We start from the raw sequence: 24,474 nt of genomic DNA, 5'->3' as shown, positions 1-24,474 counted from the left end.
GTAATTAGTATCATAGCTTCATCGGAGTTGTACAAGGATTTATATGAACAGGAAGGTTGTAAGGTGAGAACTTCAGTCAATAGGATTCTGTTGATATGACTCTACACGAACATTTTTGTTTTGGCACAGAGAAATTAAAAAAAACAGTTCATGATACTTTGGAAGATGTCCAACATAACTTTAAAAAGCAGCATTAGGTCTGAACTAAGCACCCCCAAGAGGACCACTGTGAGTATAACTACATTGCATTATCTGCATGGAAACGATTATACAAAATAATAGATCAAACTTTCTTCTGTAGAAACTACGTCTCAGCATACATTCACTGCTCTGATAAACATACAGGTCACAAAATCTACACCCGAAAATGAAAGTTTTTACTCTGTTTGCTCTGGGACGACGGATGCTTAGTTGCGCAAATTCCATTTCAACACCATCAGTGAAATAGATCATTTTGTCCCCCGGTTTGTTCAAATTTAACAATTCAGCAACTACAATTGACAGAAGTGGCCTTTTGACGTTAACAATATACTTGATAAACACACATGGGGAAAAATGTAACTACCTGGAACCTGCTCTCCATCCTGTCACAGGCAGTGAGGGGGTAAAATCATAAGAAAACCCCGAGATCCACAGATTTCCCTTGGAAAAGATTAACTCACAAGACACACATACCTGCAGATAATGCAAGTTAATAAAGTGAGAGTAGCCAAAGAAATAAAAGTAGTGGGTTTTTTTGGTTGTTGTTGTTTTTCATACTGGCACCACTTTCATTTACACATGAAGTGAGGCTCAGCAGAACGAGTCTCATCGTAGCTGTGAGAAGCTAAGCTGCTCTGTGGATTTTTCAGAGGTATATTTTCTGTTCAGAGGACCCAGAGAGGGAAAAAAACACTTAAGAACCATCAAAACTTCTATGCAAAAAGCCTGAACGCACACAGAGTTAGCAGCCAGCTAACTTGAATCGTTCACTGATGAGGCCAGGGTGGAGGACACAGACCAGGCTGAGGTGCTCACCACCCTCCCTGCCTCACCCTTGACCAGCAAGGTCTCCCAGGACCCTGAGCTTATTGAAGGAGTTCAAGAAGGAGAAGATCAACCAGCAGCAAGTGAGGATAAAATCAGGGACTACCTGCACAAACGGAACCCATACAAGTCCGTGTGGCTAGGCAGGCTGCAGCCCACCTTCTAAGAAAGCTGGCTGGTGTCCTTGCAAGACCACGCTCCATGATTTTTGAAAAACTGTGGAGATCGAGGATCTCTGACTGCAGGAAAAAGCTAAAAGAACAATCCAGAGAAGACCAGTGAACCTGTTTCTTAACATTTAAATGGAATTTCCTTTTATTTCAGATCATACCCATCACCTTCTGTCCTTTCCCTGGGCACTACTGAAAAGTCTGGCTTCTTTTTTTTTTTCCCCATCAGCCCTCTTCAGGTAGTTACACACATTGACAAGACCCCCCCAAGCCTTTTCTTCTCCTGTCTAAACCACCCCAGATTTCAGCCTCCCTGCATTGTTTCAGAGGCTCCAGCCCCATTATCATCTTGCTGTCCCCTTGCTGGACATGCTCCACTACATCCATGGCTCTCTTACACTGGAGAGCCCAGCACTGGGCACAGCGCTCATACATCCCATCAGCGCTGAGTAGAGAAGGATCATCTCCCTCAACCTGCTGTCACCATTCCTCCTAACGCAGCCCAGGAGGCTTTTAGTTTTTGAGGCCATGAGGTGCACTGCTGGCTTAAAGTCAACTTGGTGTCCACTAGGACAACCAAGCACTTTTCTGCGGTGGTGCTTTCCAGCCAATTGGCCCCCAGCCTGAACTGATGCTAGTGGTTATTTTTCCCCAGGTACAGGAATGCATTTCCCTGTGGTGAATTTCATGAGGCTCCTGCTTGTCATGGTCCTTCTGAATAGCAGCACAGGAGGATCAACAACTTCCCTGCTGTCTCCAAGTGTGCTGGTGGTTCACTCTGCTCCAGCAGCCAGGCTGTTAATGTAGATGTTTAGCAGTATAGGACCCAGAATCAACCCCTCAGGTACACCATCAGCAACCTGCCTCAAGATAGACTTGGTGCCAGTGATCACAACCCTTTAAAGCTGAGTAGTTCAGCTGGTTTTCAATATACCTGCTCGATCTACTTACTTCATCCAAAATTTATGGGTTTGGTAGGATGTTACAGGAGACATTAAAAGCCTTGCTGAAGTCCAGATAGTATCTGCTGCTCTCCCCTTATTTACAGAACCAGTCATCTAATTTTAGAAGGCCATGATGCTGGTCAGGCATGATTTCCATTCTGGTTACACCTTACCACCTTCTTGTTCTTCAAGGTTGGAAATGGCTTCCAGGATTATTGCTCCATCATCTTCCAAGAGATGAAGGTGAGACTGGCTGGCCTATAGTTCTCCAGATTCCCAGATTCTTTTCATCCAACTTGAAGATAGTTGCTTTCTTCCCATCCTCAGGAACCCTGGCCTTTGCCTTAACTTTTCAAAGATGAAAGAGAATGGCCTCACAATATCAGCCAGCCAATGACCATTACCAGTCACAGATGCATCCCATAAATGTGTGTCTTATCCCATAAATGTGTGTCTTTAGTTGATGTGTTCCTTTAGTTGATCCTCCTCAACCAAGGGAGGATCTCCCTTGCTGTAGCCTTTCCCAATAGCATGAGGAGCCATTGATTCCTAAAGGCTGGTCTTACCAGTAGATACCAGTGCAAAGGAGGCATGAAGTTGTTCAACCTTTTCCATGTCCCTTGTCACGAGGTCTCGGTCTCCTGTCCTATTTAGCAGTAGGCACATATTTCCCCCGATCTTCCGTCTGCTTGTAACATATGTAGAAGTCCTTGTTGCCTTTCACATCCATCGTTAGACAACTGCAGGTGGCTTGGCTTTCCTGAGCCTGTCACTGCCCATGCGCAGAGGGTCTTTATGTCCCTCACAGTTTACCTGTCCCCACTTCCACCTCCTGAATGGCAACAGCCTTCCAGTACCTACAAGATGCATACAGATTCATCACAGTGGTAAACGGCAGGTCCATGAAGGGCAGTGGGAAAGATCTGAAACAAGATATTCATACTAAAAGAAGAGCCTTCCCTGGTCCTCCAAAAAAGCCAAGCACCAGGACAGGTTGCCAGGAGATTGCGCAGGCTGGAAAACCTCCCAGAATGGAGGCAGGACCAACTCAAGTCCTGAGCAGCCTGGTCTGACCCCAGCAGTAGCCTTGCTATCTCAGTGAAGAGACCCACCACCACACCCAGCCAGCTTGGTCATCAGCATCCATCAGAGAATAAGCAGACAATATTTGGATGTTATCAACCACTGGAAAGTGTCAAGGTGTATACCTAGATACTATTAGGATGTTTGTAGGATGGGGTGAACAGCCAAGCTGCCCCTCTGGTCACTTACTAGCAGACTGGAGATCATTCTTCTTAAGAGGAAGATAAGGCAGTCCTTGTGGGAAGTACAGTGCTTCCCCATGTACTCCTCATGACAGTTACCTTGTGAAGATCTGTCCATCTACAGTTTGCTTCCCTTCCATGGCTTTAGCTCCCCACCCTGCGTGTGTTTTATTAAGTGGTAATGTTTTCAGTCCCCATCCTCTTCACATACCCCACTTGTAGCCAAAACATCCCTTAGACCATGCGTTGTCACTTGATTGAGCAACGCAAGCCGATTCCCCCGGAAATGTTTGAACTACAGCAAGAATTCTGCTGTACTCACCATATTCCTACCTACCATGCTCCAAGGGGGGTGCTCACCTATTTCAAGTTTAACAGACAAAATAAGACTGACAATTTTTGATAGGCCATTTTTTTTATTGAGTTCAGATCACGTCTCCCATGGTGCGCGTAACGCACTACGAAAACAAAATACAGAAGATCGCTTTAGTAAATGCACACTGGTTATTAAGCAATGCTACTTTTTGGCAAAGTGCTGTATTTTGTCGGTTTTCAGCTTGTGTTAAGCTATTAAAAGTAAGAGCCAGACATTCTTCCATATCAAAAGGTCTGCTACAAATAGAGAAGTGGCTCTAGAAAGAAGCTGCCATAGATGCATAGACTGATGTACAGTATTAATCCTAACTGAAATGTCCCTTTTGAGTCTTCAAGTTTGCTGTGTAAAGTTACACCGAGAAGGCACAGTTTAAAATGCAAATCTGTCCATTGACCAATACATATGAAAATACCATTTCTGAAAGATTCATGAATATCAATCAGTATGAGACAGTGCAAGGCCTCCACTTTTACAAGAAAAAACACACATTTTAATACAGTCCAAAAACCATATAAAAAGCCACACAGCTCACTATTAAAACAGAAAACCAAAACAAAACTAATTGCCCAACAGCTCCAGGCATAAAATGGGGCTAGACCAACATAAATATTTAAAACAAATTAACAAAAAGCAATTGATGCAGTACTATCTCACACAATAATATGGTTTCCAATATTACAAATTGAAAAGCACAGCTTTGTGCAACAAAACAGTTTATATCCTGAAAGATATAGGCGTTCATCACCAGAAAGTTATCTAGTAATGTAGTATTAAAAAAGATCAGTTTCTCCCAACTCTAGGAGCAGTCTAAAGTTGCATTTACTTGCCTGCTAAGAACAAACCAAGGCTCTCATTTTAATGCCTGGGAGCCTTTATACTCTCAACTCCATCTCCCCACTGAGATTCAAAGGATTACTTACTCCTTCCAACACAGGGAGGTGGAGACGCCATCTTCCTTCATTTAACTTTAGGAAAATTAAAGCTGAAGGAAAGTAGTTACTTACGTATCAAGAGAAATAACACAGGAAAGCACAGTTTTCCTGAGCTAGAAAGCTGTCAGGGAGAGGGAATTTTAAGTTGGACAAAGAGCTGGAGTGATAAAGGTAGATAATCTGAGACAAGTAGAAGTATTTATGCCAGTGTACAGGTGTGAGACTGGTGAAACTACAGCTACTTGCAGGTAAGCCAAAATATTTGGACCACAAAAGAATTTGTGTATGGACATTGGTACATACTGCTGGAAATAGTGACAAAACCCCTATTTGAGGCTCACCATGTGACCAGTTTTGTTTTCTTTCACAGTCCATATGAACTCCATGTGTCTAAAAAAAACTAGCATATCCAGGAAAGCACCACTTGCTCTTACACATTTAACTATTTGACAACATCCCTTTGCAACAATCATAACTAAACTCAGGGAAGCAGCAAAACTGCAACAAAACAGAGCATTTTAAGTGCTGTTCTCCATACCCTAGGTATGTTCCACAGCAATTCCAGTTGCACTCCATGCAACACCAACACTACGTCGAGGCTAACTCAGGTTGTTGGGCTTTTGCAAAACTACAGCATTTGACTGGATTGAAAATAAAGCAATGCAGGCCTGGAATAATTCACATTATTGACCTCGCCCAATTTCCAGAGACCTCCCACATGACTCCTTATACTAACTTCTGTATAAGGACTACTGGAAGACATAACTGAATGCAACATTAACACTTTAATGCCCTAGGCACTAAACACAGGGAAAAACAGTTGAGCACTGACAGAAAGGAGGTAAATTTATGTATTTCCCCCTTCTTTCTGTGAAGATTTCTGCTTCTTCACCTCCAAAGCCATTTTACCTACTTCCTAGATAAATCTATCGGGGTTCAGTGTGCCACATGGCTACCGTGCCATATGCACTCTGTTAACAGGTAAACTTTAAGTGCCTACCTCCTTCCAGAATTCTCAAGTATTTGTTGGTTTTGAATGGCTTTTCTTCCCTGTTGGCCTACAGAATTCATGTCCAGGCCTTCTTTCATGTCCAGGCCTTCTCTGCCCAGCTGAAGGGAAGAGAAAGCACTGTGATGTGCCTCAATTTATACACTGTTATCTTTGTGTTTAATTAAGACTTTCAGCACACTTTTTTCTCCCTTTCACACCGCCCTTCATTTCCAGTCACAATTAAACTCAGACTTCATTGGAGAGGGGGACTAGAGAAGGTTAGTTAGGAAAACTTCTGGTAAGAAACAACTTTCAGCTATTTTTGAGCAACTTTCAACCCGTAAACAAGAAAAAGAATCTAACAGCAAATAGCAGCTCAGAAATAGCTGAGCATCAGCCTGACTTCTTTAAAAAACAGTCATCTACCAACAGGATTAGAATAAGAACAGTTGTTCCACCATCTTTTTCTGTAACTAGACAGATTAAATGGAATAGGTTAGGTCTTGGAAAATATGTCTGTCTGAGAAGACAAGAGTTAGAGAAAGGGAAGAAGAGAACTCAAACTGTACCAGGTAAAACAGTTCAGCTCTCTGGGTTACGCATCTGCACTTAACCCATAGGTCCACTTTTCCTTTCACTCCACTGTGAGGTACTACATCTGCAACACCAGTGCCACGTCATCCTGCAGGAATATCGAGGGGACATTTAACCCATATTACGTACCCAACACAACTCTAGACTCCACTCAAACACAGATAGGTACTAGGCAATTTATATGAGATGTCCTTCTTGTAACAGTTCAGCATAGCTATGTAAAATCCACTGGCAGCTACGGTATTTCCTTGTTAGAACGTAATCGTATGCGCTGGATACAGACAGATACACAAGCTGTCAAGTACTTGTCATTAAAGCATATGGCTAACCTCAGATTTTCTAACTCCGCTTTGATTAATGCAAAGATGCAACTGATTTTCCATCTCAGTTAAGTCTCCTTAACTTCGGTGGTCCTCAGAGACCACCTAAGAACCCATCAGTTTATAAAACAGCACAAACTGTTGTACTGACAGGCTTCTAAGACACTGATATTAAACATCATGTAGGACTTGCAGCAAGATGTTTGGAGGTGTCTCGTTTCAAACACACGCGGCACTAGTTATGATTGTGTCTGAGGGAACGATAATCAGCTTCGGATTGACCACACTTACCTACGCATGAAAACAGGAGCAACCTAAGAACCAATTAGACCATAGATTAAAACCCCGAGAGCCGTCAGTAATTGAACTGACGCTGGCAAGGCTGGTGAACAAAGAGTCCGTTGTGCTTGAGTTGCCGAGGGTGGCAATCCCTGGTAAGGTTTTGGCGGCGGAGCCCATTTCTGCTGAGATAGTGTCTTTCGCTGTGCTCTTTTATCCAGTGGGTAGGACGAAAGCTCTTCGATTTTTCCAGGAAAGTTGAACGAGTAGCAAGAGCTGTGACGTAGCAGTGAACGCGCTGCCCCGTTTCATTTTGGGCCTCCAGTCTGAAAACACAACAAGCACTTTTAGATGGTTACCGAGTTAGTATTGAAAAGAGGCAAACTATACAGGGCGTGAGAACTCCAACATCGGGCGGGTCAAGCAGGGGCACCCTTATTCTACTGGAAAACGATTTGGGCCGAGGTTAGGCCAAGTCAATTCAGGAAAAAAATCACATTGGTAAGTAGGGTGTAGTGCTGCCAACTCACTTTTTCTGCAGAGGCAACACAATAGCCTCGAGCTATTATGCTATTGTGCCTTTTCTTCCCTGCCCCACCTCCCTAACCCCAAGATGCAGCACGGATCAGAACTACAAGGCTACGTGCGTCACTGATCCAGCTTTAGAAGACTTAAATTTATCCACGGGGCTAAGTTTGGTTTAAAAAAATCATCTTGACCATCATTTGTTCGGTCTGAAAACAAAAGCACACTGATGGAAGTGTACAGTTGGACCACTGGCCACACAAGTAAACCCAAACAACGTTCATGCAGAAGAATGGGAGAGAGACTGGCGGTGACGCGCTGGGAATAACTCAGCAGGGCCGCTCTCCAGCCGGCCCTCTTGATTTCATGAGCAGAGAGTCAGCAGCTTTGGCAAACCCTTACTCCATCATGCACTAGTGAGACACACACGAGCAGCCTATGCAAGCAGGGACTGACACACTGAGAGGGGACTTCCCTACTTCCCAGAACAATCACTGGATTTCCTAAAAACTTCCAAAGGACAAAAATAACCTTGCAGTTTTAGAAGTAAGAAAGCAAATCCCAAGTCTGAGTGCCACAGCTGGAGTGAGGCCAGTGGCACCAGCACTACTTGCCTTCCCCCTTCCTGCCCCAGGACTGCCCAGCAAGGCCAGGAGCTTGCTCAGGCACAAGCAAGGTGCCTGTTGGGAAGTCTTTCAGCACTAGCCTGCCTCTGTGAAGTCCATTAACCCTGGGGAGGGTTAATTGCACTTAATGTCCAATATCTGTGAGCTCCTGGAGAGCCTGCAGCAAGTCTGGGCTGCCATGCCCCTGGTACGCCCTCTCAGCCTTGCTCTTGCAGTTGATCAGCACAGACACGAGCACCCTCTACCTCTCTCCACTCCATGTGGAAGGGATGTGCTGTCAGTACAGGACTTCACCCTGCCTCTCCCCTCTACTTTTTTCCTTTAAATATAAAAACCCACTTGATCTACTTGCTTTTTAGGCCCCTGGGTATAGCTGCACTCAAGCCTACAGACTCCAGAATAGTCACATACGGCATGCTCGTTTTCTCTTCTTCCCTCATTGGATTTGTTCTAAACCCAGCACTTTAAATATGAAGCAAGAAACGAGTGAATGAGATGACACAAATCAACTAATTTCATGAATCAATTTTTGCTATACGTATTGCACCGCTTTAATTTACTAGAGGGTGCCTGCAAATACGGGGCTCTCATTTTCTTTCTGTCGAGGTCCCTCAACACGTTCAGTGGTGGAGCTGGAACTCCAGATGAAGTCTTAGTAGTGAAAGGCATAAGAAACAAGGGGGCCAAGCCACTGTTATTGGAACACCCACAACCTAAGCATGCTTTTGGTTCACGTCATTAGCTACAGAAGGGCATCAACTGCTAACACAAAGCATTGTGGTTTACTATGGAAAAATACGACTAACTTAAAAGAACAGAGGGAAGTTTATGCAACATCCTTTTGCTTCGAAAGAAATTTAGAAGGAGCAAATCGAGATTTCCTCCACAGAAGGAGGAAGACCAATTTGAAATTCTTGCTGAAGATGCTTTTTAACTTCACACACCCCCAAAATGCTTTACAAACCAGTGCTGAAAGAGTAATAGAAAGTGGAAAAATAAATGAAAAAAATGAGACTGGGATAGCAGATACTGTTTGAATTACCTAGGAGGCCAGGCACTCTTGTGAAGCATGGCACTGTGGTACCTTACTGTTTGCTCTTGGTAGTCTGGCACTAGTGGGCCCCAGGCACTGGAACTGGGCTGACAAACCCCTATCCTCACGGTCAAGTCTCATTTTAGAGGGGCTGTGTCTAAAGCCAGCCTGCTGCTACATACACTCTGTGTCCCCAGCATCTATTCTGCCAGAAAGCTAAGCGTCCTGCTAGTTGCGCTACACAGCCAGGCCTCGTGAGAAACATTAACTGTTGTAGGGTCTGAATCCCATGAAGTGATTTTTCTGCACTTAGCATTTTGGCTTGTTAAAGCAGATGTAGTTAGGCTCGATCAATTCACATTATTTGGCACAAAGGTTAGTCCTAAAAATGAGTATTGTTTTGGCATACAAGGCTCTAGAGGAAGCGGTGTTGCTAGCAGGCTGATCAAACACAAAGCACTGTCCCAAAACAGGAGTACTTACTGTGCCAGCGTGCCTTAAGCAGCTTTTCTTGGCCCTACAATGTTAAATGGCCAACCATTAAATCACTGGGGACTCCAAAACAGTGTGAGACTCATTGCATCAATGTCATTGATTTCTCCAGTTTGTGATTTACCTCAGCTTTAGACTTAAACTACTCCCAGCTCTGCCACCCCAAAAGCGTTACATTTTACACACAAGCCTAGGTCATCTAAATAAAGCAGCAATTTCAGAAGTCAGCATGGAGAAACTTAGTGATATGCCAGCTGAGGATCTCAGCTTTAGCTTCCCAACACATTCAAGTAGCTTAACATAATACAGGATGCCAGTATAAATTCTTCGGGAGAAGCACCTCTCATTCACAAGTCACCAGAGAAGTCAGTATCCGACTTCAGGTGTTCCTGTCCCCTGGCGATTAGCAGTTTAGATAAACTGGCCTGCTGCCTTTCACCAGGCCATGCCTAACACCCTGTGGTTACCTCAGATTCCCTCAGATCTTTGTTTTTAAAGGTGCTGCATGCACATAGCCTCCTACCAAGTTAAGCTCAACCCTTGATGCTTAACATCACAAACTGCCCTGCCTAAATAGCTACAGCAATCCCCTGTTCTCTAAGATTACTGGTGTCAGCGCTGTGCTTCATCACACAGCCACATGCATTATCTCAAAGTCACCCAGTTCTTCAAACTAAGAGCTTCAAGTGTGGCAAGGAGCTGATCAGAAAAGTCAGCGGGCACCTACCTAAAGCAGCTTGATCACTGCACTCACTGTTTTCCTATTCAAAGCTTACTATACTACAATTTCTTTTAATTATAGTTTCTAGGGGTGTCAGGAAAAGTCAGTCTTTATTAACCAGAATCCACAAAACATCCCATTATTTCTAATTAAGGGAACACAGGCAAATGTGGAGCCATGATGGCAAAGACATTTTATTTGTACACATGCTGTATTACATAGATGTCTATATTATATAGATGTCTATACACTGGCCATTTAACACCAAAGAAGCAGTGCACCAAGCCCTGCTACTGCATGGCCAGATCTTTAGGACCCAAAGCTAAAACAGCACAGCTTCTTACCCTGCTAGAAGTTTACAGTGCAAATTTTTACCTTATGGGGGAGTAAGTCTATGAGCATCAGTTTAATTTTGTACCACAAGCTGTGTGTGGAAGATTTAATCTCTTGTCCTAATCTATCACTGGGTTAGAGTAACAAAACAACTTTCCTGACAGGACTGTTGAAGAAATTTTTCACCTCAAGGTGACTGAAAAGGTACTGACTAATGCTTATGAAAAATACCCATAGCTATGGAGGGGGCAAAGTGCTTTCAAGTCCACATTACCAGCCACACAGTTAACTACCAGACCCGGAGTGTGTTCTGAGGGAACAACTGGGCTCCATAAATATGCACCGCAGAGCCAAAACAGCATCGCCAACTGCCTCATGGCCCAGTCATCCCCTAAGATTTCCCTAGGCAGGCAGGCAGCTCTGACCACCCTGCTCCACTTGTGCAGGATTCATGCTTTATTCACTCGCCCCGGAATAAGCTGGAAAATTCAGTATTAAGTGTCTACGCTGATTAAGTAGAAACCAGATATTTTCACGACGAGGCGAGAGAAGCGAGACGTACCTGGGACTACCCGGGCTGGGGAACTCCTCATCCCCGCAGCCAGGCTCGCTGAGGCTGTGGCAGGCGTTGTGGACAGCGTACACAGACATGCTGGGGTGCTCGATGAGTAGGTTCTCCATAGGACTGGTCTCCACCTTGATGGCGGTGAGCCCACCGGCGGTGAAGCACGGCGGAGGGGTGATGAACCAGCTCTCCTCCATGGGGCACGACTCGAACTGGATGAAGCAGGACTCGCCGGCCTCCGGCAAGTGCTCCAAGGGGGACGGTAAGCAAGAGAAGACGGGCGAGGTGTCGGCGGCCGGCGCTTCGGCGAGGTCCACTTCCTCCGCGGAGCAGTTGGTGCAAGTGTCTGCTGCAGGTGAGGAAGCCACGGACATTGGCGAGGGCAGAAGGACGCAGACAGCAAGGTCAAAAAGAGCCAGACACAGGATATAAAAACAAAGAAACAGAAATACACCCCTATCAGCATGTACACAAAATTTGTTTTACGAGCAAGGGGAGGGGAAAAGGGAGTTCCCTCGCGATCCATGCTAGACACGTAAAATGACTTATCAGCAGAGCAATACAATTGTGTAATAAGTCAAATAGGGTTTATCTGCACAAGAGGTTCTGCTGAAGCCTGTGTCAGGTCTACAGGCCTGACATCATTCTTCTCATCACTTTACATAACCCATTTTGGTACATTTGCTCAGAAGACACCCATTTGCGCTGGAGACCTACATTTCTACCTACATTCCTTTTTCTTAGGCTAAAATCCCGTCAAGTGACTGGTTTCTTCGCATGGAAAGGTGACAAGTACAAGCCATCTTACCTATGAAGTCAACCAGAATCCACTCGTCATCTTCCTTCTCACTGAACTCTGGCTCTTGGCTGGACAGGCTGTCGATGTCTCCCATGAACATGTTATTTAACCTCTGGAACATTACTAAGGCAGGAACAAGACTTTGGCTGATAGATCTTTATGTCCAAGGAGCAAGGCACAGCTCACACTGTACTAGCAGAGTGGCATCAACTTGAGATTAAAGTGCATAGATGCTTTATCAGCTTAAGCGTGGGACATTCAGAGTCATGGCTGGTAAACACTTTGTGAAGCCTGCAAGAAAACAAACAAAAACAGGGTGTTAATGACAAAGCAGCAACAATATCCTGAGGGAAACACATGGAAACCCTCTCCTTAGTGCAGTCTGAGGTATCAGCGGAGGTTTTTTCTCACAGGCAGAGTCTCTCCTCCCAGCGAGAGGCACAGAAGTAGCCTGGGTCTCTCCTGGGAGAGGACAGCCTTCCTCCCAGGTCCTCCTCCCCACGCAGAGCTCTGCCCAGCCTCCAACCCCACCTCCTCCTGGGTGAGGAGGGAGCTTTTGTGCTCCACCGAGCCCTTCCCCAGCATCCTGCCAGCTCCCTCATGGTCAGGGAGAGGGATGCAAGGGGGGTTTCCCACCTCAGCCCACACACCCCTCAGCCCGCAGACTCCCCTGGTGCCTCCAGCAGCACCCAAGGGTGCCCAGGGGGCTGCTTCTCCCCCCGCCCACCTACAAGGGGGGAGGCAGGGGTTCACAGCACGCTCACTGCCTGTTACCAGCAGGATCTCCGCACAGCCCGTGACATGCTAAGCAACTCCAAGGAGCGAGGAGAGGCAACTCCCGTCCCTAATTACAGCAGGGCTCGCTTCTCACCACTAGATCTACGCACAGCCAGCGAGCCTGGAGAAGCACAAACATCCCGTCAGTACTGAGAAGCTCAAAGCTCACCCACCTCACGGCAGCCTGCCTACAGCCCGTGAATCTCCCTGTATTAACCAACAAACCGAGGCCATAAACCAGCTGAACATCGCTCCCGTGCAGCCTTCACTTATTCCTTATTTATTTTGTGACTTAACTACGCAGTTACTATGCACCTTACATTAAAACAGTTTCATATCTGAGCTCCCGCAGCTCGCGAGGACTCTCACAGTTAAACACCGCTCCAATAGCGCACTGAAGTAATAATTAACTAAGCTAAATTAATTAACCCCCCCCCCGCCAGAGGGCTACGGGACCGCTCCGTCCAGGCCCAGAAGGCAGCGGGAGGGACACGGGGGGGGGACCCCAACCCCTTCCCCAAACAACAACCCCGCAAACGAGCGGGGAGCACCGGCTCTGGAAGGTGCAGGGAAACGAAAATAAGGCAGAAAAAGAAAAATATATATATATAAATAAATAACAACAATAAAGCAGGAGGCAGAGCGAGGAGCCCCGCCGCCGCCAGGCGGCTCCCACCAGCCCCACACGCCCCGGCAGCCCCGCTCCGCGCCGGCAGGGAGGCACCGGGCCGGGGGGGGGGGGGACACGAGGACACGGACCCCAAACCCGGGGCCCCGATCCCAAACCCAGGCCGCCCCCCCCCCGGGTGCCGGCCCCCGCCCGGCGCCCACCTGCGCGCGGCCGCTCCCGCCGCTGCCGCTCCCGGCGCCGGGCGCGCGCCGTGCCCGCGCCGCCCTTTGTTGTGGGGGGGGTGCGCGGCCCCGCCCCCTGCCGCACCGCCCCTCCGCCAATGGGAGGCGCCGCCGCCGCCTGTCGCTAACGCACGTGACGGCGGGGGGGGGGGGGAAGGGGGCGGGGCTGCGCTGTGAGGGGAGGCTCCGCCCCTCCCGCGCCCCGGGCGGTGCCTGCCCGGGGAGGGAGCCCGCTGAGGGGCTGAGGGGGTCCGCTGGGTTCCCTCAGGCTGAAGGGGGAGGTGACAGCGGCTCCGAGTTAAGCACGAGGCTGAAAATTAAAAAAATAAACGCCCCCAGAGGGTTGATCGTCTACCCCAGGGTTGCGTTGTGTCACGACACGTCAAATAAAGCTGCACAAAGCACACGGCGCTGACGGGAGCCGTCATGTCTAGCCGCTGGGTCAGTGACAACAGAAGCATTAAAGGCAGGAGCCGTTGTTTATTATTGACGGCTATATTTCAGAATTGGGCGTTAATCAATTAGCATGATGTGTTTTGCCAGCGTAGGCGAGCCCCGGGGTTGTACACAAGAGACAAGCCCCCGGTGAAGTTCAAAGGCCAGTGTTTATATTTTAACATCCCCTGAGAGGTAATTAAAGGGATGGAGCTCTCCTCAGCTTCTCTCATTCCACCTTTAATTGCCCGTCATCACAAAATGGTGGGAGCAACGGCCCTTGCTGTGCCTTCCCCCAAATCCCCTCGGCGGGATGGGGGCAGATCCGAGAGCTGCCCTCTGCTCTTTTGCTCCAGACCTTAGGCCCGTGAGCGGTTATAGACCAAATAAATTACACGTGTGGACTTCAATCCCTGCTGGCCAAGAGCCTGGGGGTTTCATCCCGCCCTGGCTGAGGTCAACGACAAATTTAATGGTGATTGCGACGGAGCGGGTTGTGGCCTCAGGCGCTTTATCCCGGGTTGCTCACATCAATTAGTCTTCCTACTGAGTCTAATGGTTGGTAGTTCAGGCCGGCCGACAGCAGAAGAAATACGGTCACTGCGGTGTGGGGTTTGCTGGACACAAAAGCTGACAAGCTTTCCATAAGGAATCTGATGTTTGTATTTGCATTACGGAAAAAAAAAATAAATTATGAAGCGATCTCCAGAGCCGGCGAACTGCTTCCAGCAATGCAGGCAGCTGCCCGGTGCAGACTTTTGGTACAAGTCAGCAGAGAGCCCGTTGTGCTTTCTGTGTGCTCAGTGACACAGCCATCGCTGTGGCTGCAAAAATTGCCGTGTACTTCCCTAGCACTCTGCATGTCATAAGAGCAGTAAGTGGCTGGGCAATATTCCCCCGTGATTTTAAACTACATCGATTTTTCTAGATCCTACACATTAATGCGAAGCATGATCTGCTGCCTGGGTCCCCGCTACAGCAGTGTTTAGCAGGCACAATGTATGTCTGGCCGTGGCGTACAGGGATATTGACCTTCCTAGTGCAGGATCTGCAAGGTACAATGAGCGCATTGAGCTCCTAACAAAGCCCTGCCATGTGTCGTGCCTCTCGGAGAGGCCCGACTGCTCGGTCATGCCTGTTTAAGGGGTAGGTGAGAATGCAGATCGATCCCCATGTTAGGAACGCTGGGTGGCAGGAGGGAGAGCGATGCGAAATAGCACTTGCACGAACTAAAAAAAAATAAACTTTGGGGAAGACATATCCTCCAGACAAAGATATATGAAAAATCTATGCAAGCTGTATGTAACAAGCCTCTTTATATCACTCTGAGTGATTTCTATGAACAAATCAATCATTTGTACGCAGCACGAGCCCAGCATAACTGTACAGGAACCTCCAAAGCATTCATCTTTTCTGATAAATGTCTCACTGGTTTAAGGTCAGTGCAGTGCGGCAACCAAAATCAACACTTCACTTTAATACTCGGTTAAAAACATATGCCCTGAGCCTGATTGTCATTGAGACTGAGTCTAATGCCTTCTCCACGTGCAAGACAGCTTCCACCTGGCTGTGGCAGAGAGATTTTGAAGGATTCTGCAAGATCACTGCTGTTGGATAGGTCTTGGTCCATCCTGCTGAAAGCAATGTGCAGAAATAGCTGGGGTTTCATGATTTCAGAAATATCTCAATTTTATAATTAACCACAATTAAATCCTTTTTTTATTTTCATAAGAAAAGGGTATTAGATGCTGTTCAAAAGATTCCAGGCTTTCCTGCCTCAAATTTAAGCACATAAACTACCACCCTGTTGTTTAAAGCCTGAGTGGTCTGGACAGATCCAAGCACAAAAAAGCCCAGTCTCACACTTGTGTCTGTGTACAAAATGTTCTGTTCTGAAAGCGGACTTTTAGATTTAAACATCAACCTCAGTTAAAATGGCCACTTCCTTTTCTGCTTTTCTTCCTTCGACTTTGGTTAGTGCAAAGCTTTCTGCAACATTGGCTTAAAGATACCAGATTGATCGTTCCCGTTGTAAGTCACAAGTTTGTAATGCTGTTTTCCCAAACAGCAAGTTAAAATTTTGAGCAAGACCAGGCCTTTCCAGATTTTTATACAAAACAGGTGTTAGGGACCTGTTTCTATATTTCTAGAGCATGAACTAAGCAAAATTCAAGAATCCAATTTGGACTTGACTAGGAGCCTCATAATTTGGCTGACTGAGATCCAAGGAAGCAGAAATTACTGGATCTGATTCTCCAAACCAGACTGAAAAAGTTGGGGCTTCAGTTTTCTGGGGAAGAACTATTATCTGAAACCATTAAACCTGTGATCCTTCTCAGAAAAAGAGTCCTTGGTTGAGACAGGGGAGAATACTTTTTCCTTAGAAGCTGTCAAAAAGCAATTCCTTCTTTTCCTATTGTTAGAGAGCAAACCCAGGTATTATTCTGTCTTCACATTTTCATTGGCAGGGAGCCACTGTAAATCATAGCCAGATTAAAAAATAACGGTAAGCTTTAGCCATGCTTCGAGCTCTTTTCCTTGACTCAGTCAAAATAAAAACCCTTTCAGAAGGCTGGTCTGAATACCTCTGGGCTTTTTTTGTGCTGCCTTCAGTGACGGTGTCTGAATTGTGAGCTCAGACTGGCGGGGACAGGGCATCGCAGGAGCTGGTGCGGTACCGAAGTATGGGCAGCAGAGAGACAGAGGCTGGTGCTTGTTTTTGTGTCACTGTGTGAACGATTTATCTGCTTAGCCCCGAGGCGTTCGTCAATCATTTTCCATTGGGACTGGCTGCCCTCTTTCATACTTGTGTCCCGTACTACAAAAAGTCTGGCAGTTTCACCGCTCTTCTCTGAACCTGCCCTCTCCTTCAGCAGTCTCTATAAAAGAACCTGTGATACCTCTGGGCACAACCAAGAATCGTGCTCCCTGAGTGGTTTTGGTTTTGCCCCCTAATCAGAGAGGCTTTCCAGAAGCATACCTCCTGCCCAAGACAGTCAAGGAGAGCTGTCCTGTCATCCAAAGGAGAAAACACCTGGGGATTTTTGACTTTGGGCATGAACTTGAGTTTATTACATTTATGAAATTTCTACACGCTGTTTATGAAATTCCTAACACATCGGTGTTTGATGGGTTATTAACATGGTTATTAACCCTTCAATTTTTTTGTTCTTTTGTTCAGTGTGATGAAATACGATGATGTGCATCCCACGGTCGGCATATAGGCCAGCGTGCTTCACCCAGTGCTGGGGAAAGCTGCTGCAGCTTCATGTCTGTAAGAAGTTGTTCTCTGCCTACTACAAGATGAGCTTAGGAAGAACTTACCTTGGTGCCGTGATTTATTTTCCTGTGCTGGATTTATCTTCGTAAGGATTAATGTTCAGTGAAGGGATAAGTAGGTCTCTTTGTTGGTAGCATATCTGTGTTTTAAATCATGTGGGAATGACAGATGGTGATGAAATAACAGAAGTGTGTGCGCAGAGAGCTTCCTCCTTAAATTGTCAGCTCAAAGCGTGTTTTGTTGTGTGGCTAGCCATGCTTAAAACCCTTTATTGATTTTTTTTTGCACAGCCACAGTATCTGCAGACACACACTGTATACATCTCTGAGGCATTTCTAGCCCGACCAGCGAGCCACTTGTTTCCTTTTGGCTCTCCCACTGATCCGTAGGTTTCCTAAAATAGCGAGCACTATCTTTGTTTTGTTGTGATGAGTTACAAAAGAATTAGCAACATCAGCTTAGCAACCGAGTAATAAAAATCAGGTCATTTTAAAACGTGCTTGAATTTCAACCGCAAGACTCCCTCCAACTGTAAGTTTCCATTATCTTTGACAGAGCTCTTCGTCTCTGCAGCGTACGAAGCCACGCATGTGATTCTGCACTGTAATCCTTTTCAGCCGTGGATGTTTGTTGCAAATTCTGAGCCCAGCGTTTCTCAACATTACTCTGAACGGACCCAGGAGATGAAGGAATGCGCCAAATACTTCTGAGAGCAGATCAAATAATGGCCATCGCAGTGGAGCCTGAGGTGACCACAGTGGATAAAAAAGACATGGCCTGTCCTGCTTCCAGGTCTCAGGCACTGCGTTGGTAACAAAGCCAATCGATACTTCACAATATCCTTAGCCAGCATGTTCAAAACTAACTTTAGTACATTATATATACAAATATATGTGTTATCTGTATGCATTTTGTAAATTATATACACAGTATGTAATGTGTATGTGCTTTACCCAAGGAGGAACTGCCAGGATCCCAAGCACTTACTGACAGGTTCCCTTGCTCGCCTAGGACACGGATGAGGAATGCCAGCGCTCTGTGCCAGGCAAGCTCTGCTGAATGAATAAATCCCGTGGGAGGTCTTGTCTGTTGTGCTAAGCATTTCATAGAAGCCAGGTGCAAGAGTCATCATCCCTTACTGAGTCACTGCAACTGCAAATCTGGTATTACGTTCGACTGAAGAGCTTTGTTCAGATCGCATTTTGAAACTGGTTATGCACAACAACAAATTAATGAGGTCTCAGTGTCTGTCAGATTAGTGCTAATGAAGCCTCTAGGCAAGAGACAGATCCTGCCACATGCCCTTCCCATCTGGAAGAGTCTGCTTTCACAGCAAGGTATGGCTTCCCTGCACAACAGCGTAGCTCCCCGGATGCCAGCAGAGTTTCCAGCAAGACAGTCTTGTCCAGTCATTACGGCAGGGGACCTGTCGTTCCAGGTTTAGATGCTAACCTGCTGCGCTGCTTTGGGCAGGCTACGTAAGTGCCCGAGTTCCTCATACGTAGGATGTGGTCAGGTAGTCAGGCGTGCCACAGCGGTGATGCAAGAGACTTGTTTGCTCTTAACCCTTTTTATTGTAGGCTGTCTAAGAACTTTTCCAAGAACCGCAGGAGATAAGGTGAAGTCAAGCTGCTCCTGGATTATTCTTCTGGGTGATGGTTCGGCTGGCGTGAGGGCTGAATCCTAGAGAGAGTTACACGCAGGATTCAGTTCTTGCACATACACACCAAAATGGCACTTCCTGGCTGGGAGTGACAGCGTGGCAGAACGTGACAACTTGACAGTGGTGTCGCCCTCAGTGCCCAAGCACCCGGTATTCCCGAGACTCAGCCCAAACAGCTGATGTGCTGAAATCCAGTGGCCTCATCTGTGCCACTACTTCAAAATACACGTTACCTCATGTATTTTAAAGATGCGTCTTTCACTCCAACGTGGAGAAAGGGCCCAAGTATCAGAAATGTTTTTTTAATAAAAGCAATCCTGGCAGAAGCAGGGCCTTAGAGTGTCTTCCAGGGTTTTTGGAAAAACATCATGACTGTGGTTGTGACAGAGAGAGGAATGTGTTGTGAGAAAACAGTTCAAGAGAAGAGCTAAGTAAAAGACACTTTAATTGAAAGAACTCTTTTCCTGTGTGTCTGAATTTTGCTAAATATTATCATTGAAATGTCAGTGCTTGAATAATTAAAGTGGTGTAATGAGATGTAATTGCCAGAGCTGCAAGGACAGTAAACATAACTGCGCTATTATCAGGACAAGCTGAGCTTCCAATGGTGCAACAGGTCAAACAGCCATAATCACACCACTGTACCTGGAACAGGGTGAGTGAAGGGCCACGTGCAGGCTGAACATGAACACACTGTACCTCTGCAACTATAATTAGAGCAAGGCTGAAGGTTTATAGATCCTAGGCACAAAGCAGTGTGAGAAAGCTTAAAAAAAAAATGGTAGTTGGAAGAAATATGAGTTTAATATTCAAACTGAATCCAATCATTAATGAACAGCATATCTGGGATTGTTAGTGAAAAAAATAAGATGCTATTACAGAATAAAAAATGCAAGGTTTTAAGTTTGGTCAAGAACACTCAACAGCAAAAACACAGATTGAGGAGCAAATGGGTAGGGAGCAGCCCTACAGAAATGTGCTGGAGGTTGCATACTGTCTCAAAAAAAAACCAAACTTCATACTGAGACAAGGCTATAACATAGAGGCTATAAAGTACTTGAAGTGATTCTTCCAGTTTTCTCATATTGGCAAAACTTATCTGGAGCTTCGAGAGTCTGGCTTGGGGCACCAAGCTCAGGAGAGATAAAACAGCAATCAGGCTACAGGGGAGAGCGATGAGTATGATCGGAGTTCTAGAAAAACACGACTTACCAGAGAAGACTGGAGAAATGAGGGTGCCTGCTTTGGTGAACAGAAACCTGAGAGAGATAGGAGTCTTCAAAAACAAAGATATTAGAGATTAATAAGACATACTTTGGTTAGCCATTAGGAAAAAAAAAAAAACTTTATAAAAATAAGGATAGTGATGCCTTAAACTAGATTGCCTGCGGATTGTAAATCTTTTTAAGAACAAAGAAAATTTGGTCTGTAATGACAGAGATAAAATTAATCCATCTCTAGTGAGTGGGATGGTAGAGATGGCTTCTGGAGATCCCTTTTTCATCTGTATTTTCAATGATCATTCAAAAGACAAGTGGTTTTTTTTTGTTGTTGTTTTTGTTATTGTTGGGTTGTTTTTTTTGTTTATTTGTTTTGTTTGTTTGTTTGTTTTTCAGACTTGCTTGTTTGTCCATGCTATTCACTTGCTTCTTCACTTTGGAAATGGAAATCAGATTGTTCAGTCCCAGTCAGCACCGATTTCAGGTTTTTCTTGTACTCCATAGCAACACAGTGTGACTGTGTTTAAATTGCAAAGTTGTCAAGACAAAGTTAAAAACTGTGTTAGTTAAAATAATAAATTTGAAGCCGCACTCATACCGGTCAAAATACATATCATTGGCTTTACATCAAAAGAGTTCGTTAAAACAAGTCCTAAGTCGTGTGTCTCAGGTAATTCGTGTGGTCCCTTTGACACTTCAGAGAGACTTAGGTTTGATGAAACCTGTGGTTTTAATGGGACAAGCAAAGCAGAGTCAAGAATAAAAGCGTTCGTATCCAGTCTACAAAGCCCTGTTCCAGCTCTGCCTTGCTGGGAAAATAGGAGACTTGTTGCCATTTTCTGTCAACAGCACGGAGCTGCTTAGAGCCCATCTGAAACAAAGGATGTTGCAGGGGGATTTAAAGCCTGCTCGTGGAGATCTGGGCAGTCAGACCCTTAGGTAAGACAAACCCTGGCCAAGCTCAGCAGTTCAGGCCTCATCCTGCATCCACGGATGCCTTTGGTATTTTCCTTCACCCAGTGTTCCTATAGCAGCAGAATCAAAGCCTTGAACAACTAATCCTGTTGCCTACATCCTGGGAGGGTTAGAGACCATCTGAATATGTTTCTGTCTCGGTGTAATTTTGCTTATTACTGAGAGCATTTTAGCTCATCTTCAAATTATTTCAGCTCCAGTGCAGTGATCCTTGTTGCAACATGCTAAGGCTCTTGGCTCCAGAGCCAATGTCTTATAAAAAGGATAAAGTGCTTCTACCTATTATGATTAATATTATTTTTCTAAGTATGGAGGGCACTTTGGCTCCCTTTGCCCCAGGTTGCTACAGCAACACACATCTGTAAGCAGTCATTCTTTTAATTGTGTCAATTAGGCTTACATAAGAGTACTTCAGCGATCTTCATGTTGTGGAAAGCAGAGTCTGAGGTCTGGCTGGAGATGAACCTCGTGGTCCAAACACTAACAAAATTATTTTAAACTTCCTTCTGCTGTAATTGCCATGCTGTGCATGCGTTAGTCATGGCTAGCAGGCAGCACCAGTGTTGTCTCACAGAGCTGTGCAGGTTTGCTAACTTCCCAGATGGAAGGAAGCACAAGAGATGGCTTCTTAAATGCATCCCTGCAACAGAAGAAACGAAAAGTGATCTTGTATTTCATTTGCAATACATTGTTTTACAATCAAGAACAACTAAATTAGAGCAACTAAATTAGAGCACAAACCTGGCAACAATGCCAGATTAATGACTAATATTTTGCAGCTAAGTGGTGCCGAATTAATGACTAATATTTTACAGCTATACACTGCTTTTCAAATAAAGCCAAGCCATGAAATACATACAGATGTTCACGTCAACAGCGGTGAAACTGCAGCAAACTTCTGACTGACACCTTTGACCGGAGCAATTCAGAAGCTGGAAGGCTGTATGGAAACTTTCCAGGCAACAGCAGCGCCTTTCTCATGTGAGAAAACTGTGCTGCCCTCCACACAATAAAATTAAATGAAGAAGTTTGTACTAACTAGCTGCTTATTTTATTAGCTCTACCCTCCCAAGGGCATTTCTGCAGCCCAGATCATTATGTGTGAATAACAACCACTTTCTGAAAACTTGTTCTAATTCAGAGGGTTGTCATTAAAATATTAGAACAAGACACTGACTTGCTGTTACATGACATTACACCACCACACTTGCCACATTTTGCTGATGATTTGACTCATGGTAGGCGTTTGCTAGAGACCGGCCAGTGAAATGCCATCCAATTGCTGTAATTGCTGTCTGAAACCTCCTGAAACAAAGAAAACGGTAACTTTATAGTGAGACAACTACATTAATTACTGCCTGTGATGGTCATATAATAATATAACTGTCCAAACATAACAGTATGATCATCCAAATGCCTAACTCCATTCAGCCAAAAGAAACAGGCAAGTTTCAAAAATCAATATGCCAGCTCTTCACAGATTGTCATCCTCTGTCGCAGAGGAAATGCAGGTAAAGCTGGAATATCACTTCTGGGGTAGAGTGGGTGTCTCCTCATACAATGTTTTCAGATTATAGGAAAGTGTAAAAATGGTATAAAAGTTTCTCCTCGCTTTATTTAACACAGTTACAGGGGGGACAGCACAAAGTAATTCACAGTTGTGTATGAGTTCCCTGAATGGACGGATCTCAAATAGTTTTTGTGTTAAAAGTTTACAATGCCCTGTACAGGATAAAAGACAAGAAAATGACCCCCTACATATGCCAAAATGCAGCCACCTTTAATGACTCGCTGACTTCAGGACAGAGCAGAGTAACTTACTGTAGCTCTGCACCAGGCCGCCCACCACTGAAGCCTTTGGTTGGGAGCTAGGCTGTGCAGCTGAAAGCTCAGTTCGAGAAGTCGAGAAGTGGAAAACACTGAAGTGCACGGCTTCCTTTTGTTAAAGAGGGGGTGGGGAAGAGGCAACGTGGGGGAAGGAGGCGACCAGAGAAGTTCCCTAGCTTAGCGTTTCCAGTTTGAGCCTTGACCTCCACTGACCTGCCTCCCAGGACTGAAGCTTTGCCATACTGATGCAGAAAGGATTACTTCCCCATGGTTTTTAGTCGTCAATCTTACAACCTAAAGCTCCTTTCTCCTTTAAGGTTCTCAATAATTCTTCTGTTTCTGCAACCAGAGAATAACCATAAATCACCCTTCTCCATCAGCACTTTTTCCCCTCCTGTGCTCTCTGAGGGTGTTTTGTCATTGATCTTGTCTGCCCTGCAACTCTTTTCAGTGTTTTAGCTGCATTTAATTAGCACGACCATTTACAATGCTCAGAATTGAACTCTGGGCTGTTGGGGGATTTGAACACAGTTGCTTTTTAAATGGTGTTTGAGAAAAGCTTTTGGATCCATACCACCATAAAAAAAGGGAGAAGTGAAAAGCAGGGCTAAAAGCTAGGTGAAAAGCTAGGAATCTTGTTTCTCCAGCAGCGCCGTAACCTGTTATTATGGTTGGCTGTTGAGGGGCACTTCTGGGGGAGAATGTTTCTACCTATCTCTGCAGATGTCAGCACTTAAATCCCCTGAAGTCCTCCCTCCAGTTTCTGCCCAGACGTGTCCCCTCTCTTTGGCCCCCTAGATGAGACAAATCACTTTGGCCAAGCAGAGCTGGGAGGGATTATGCTTTAGGAGTGAGAACAGCACCTGTAAAACAGCGGGGTGCTAACTGCTCAAGTGTCCCTACCTGTGACGGCTCCGCTTCACAGCTTCCTCACATGCTCAGGGCCAGGAGAGGGGGAAAAAAGCCAAGCTTAAACATAAATTCTGCATTATACCCTGGCTACGTGGATATTTTACTATCTGTCCACTTCCCTGAAGCCCTTCGTAAACTACTTCAGTTGTGTACACAACCAAAATGGCAGCGTCCTTGCATCTCCTGCAGGTTTGTTCTGTGCTTTACATCTCTCCTGCAGGGTACTCTGTGAACTCTGAGGAACCAGGCTAAGCTGCAGAGGGGGGCCTGGTTGCCTAAAGTAAAGTTTGGGCAGAAAGCAGTTTGACTGAATTGCCAGGCGCTGCTCGATGATCTGAGGGGCCCAGGATTTTGTCAGGAACAATGTGTAGCCACCCAGGACTTAAAGACTATGGGATCAAGGAGCTGGCTAAAGCCACGTGGCGTAGCTTTGGCTACAAGTGCCGTGGCTTGGGGTAGAAACACTTTTCAAAGGGGAAGGCATGGGAGAAGACCTGAGGTGTCTTAGCTGCTGCCAGGAAGCCCAGTCAGCAGGGTAAGTC

At 45.6% G+C, this 24,474-nt stretch overlaps 1 protein-coding gene and 1 long non-coding RNA gene across 4 annotated transcripts; both read right to left on the bottom strand.

The window, feature by feature from the left end:
• Positions 1-3,801: 3,801 nt before the first annotated feature.
• Positions 3,802-13,701, bottom strand: TP53INP1 (tumor protein p53 inducible nuclear protein 1). 3 transcript variants are annotated; one of them, XM_083825222.1, is made up of 4 exons: positions 13,600-13,701; positions 12,001-12,282; positions 11,190-11,541; positions 3,802-7,223 (listed from the first exon to the last, which is right to left on the bottom strand). In XM_083825222.1, the coding sequence occupies exons 2-4, from the start codon at positions 12,110-12,112 to the stop codon at positions 6,974-6,976; spliced, it is 714 nt and encodes a 237-aa protein (XP_083681348.1). In that variant the 5' UTR covers positions 12,113-12,282; positions 13,600-13,701; the 3' UTR covers positions 3,802-6,973. The 3 variants fall into 3 exon arrangements, with proteins under 3 accessions (XP_083681348.1, XP_083681350.1, XP_083681349.1); XM_083825224.1 differs by having other exon boundaries at positions 11,190-11,538; XM_083825223.1 differs by lacking the exon at positions 13,600-13,701 and adding an exon at positions 12,723-13,146.
• Positions 13,702-19,794: 6,093 nt separating this feature from the next.
• Positions 19,795-24,417, bottom strand: LOC310893889. The gene is made up of 3 exons (XR_014579391.1): positions 23,234-24,417; positions 22,405-22,498; positions 19,795-21,833 (listed from the first exon to the last, which is right to left on the bottom strand). It is a non-coding gene; the product is annotated as an uncharacterized lncRNA (long non-coding RNA).
• Positions 24,418-24,474: the final 57 nt, after the last annotated feature.

This window comes from Anser anser (genome assembly GCF_964211835.1).
Source record: "Anser anser genome assembly, chromosome: 2".
Taxonomy (NCBI): domain Eukaryota; kingdom Metazoa; phylum Chordata; class Aves; order Anseriformes; family Anatidae; genus Anser; species Anser anser.
The sequence above is the reverse complement of the archived record's forward strand: the minus strand, read 5'-3'. Positions and strand labels throughout refer to the sequence as shown.

Bases quoted from the DNA above. Each gene is read 5' to 3' on its own strand.
- TP53INP1 (XM_083825222.1), bottom strand. From the start codon at position 12,112: ATGTTCCAGAGGTTAAATAACATGTTCATGGGAGACATCGACAGCCTG. The intron at 11,542-12,000 runs GTAAGATGGCTT...CCTCACCTGCAG, and splicing joins GATTCTGGTTGACTTCATAG to CAGACACTTGCACCAACTGC. The intron at 7,224-11,189 runs GTACGTCTCGCT...TTGTGTTTTCAG, and splicing joins CCCAGCCCGGGTAGTCCCAG to ACTGGAGGCCCAAAATGAAA.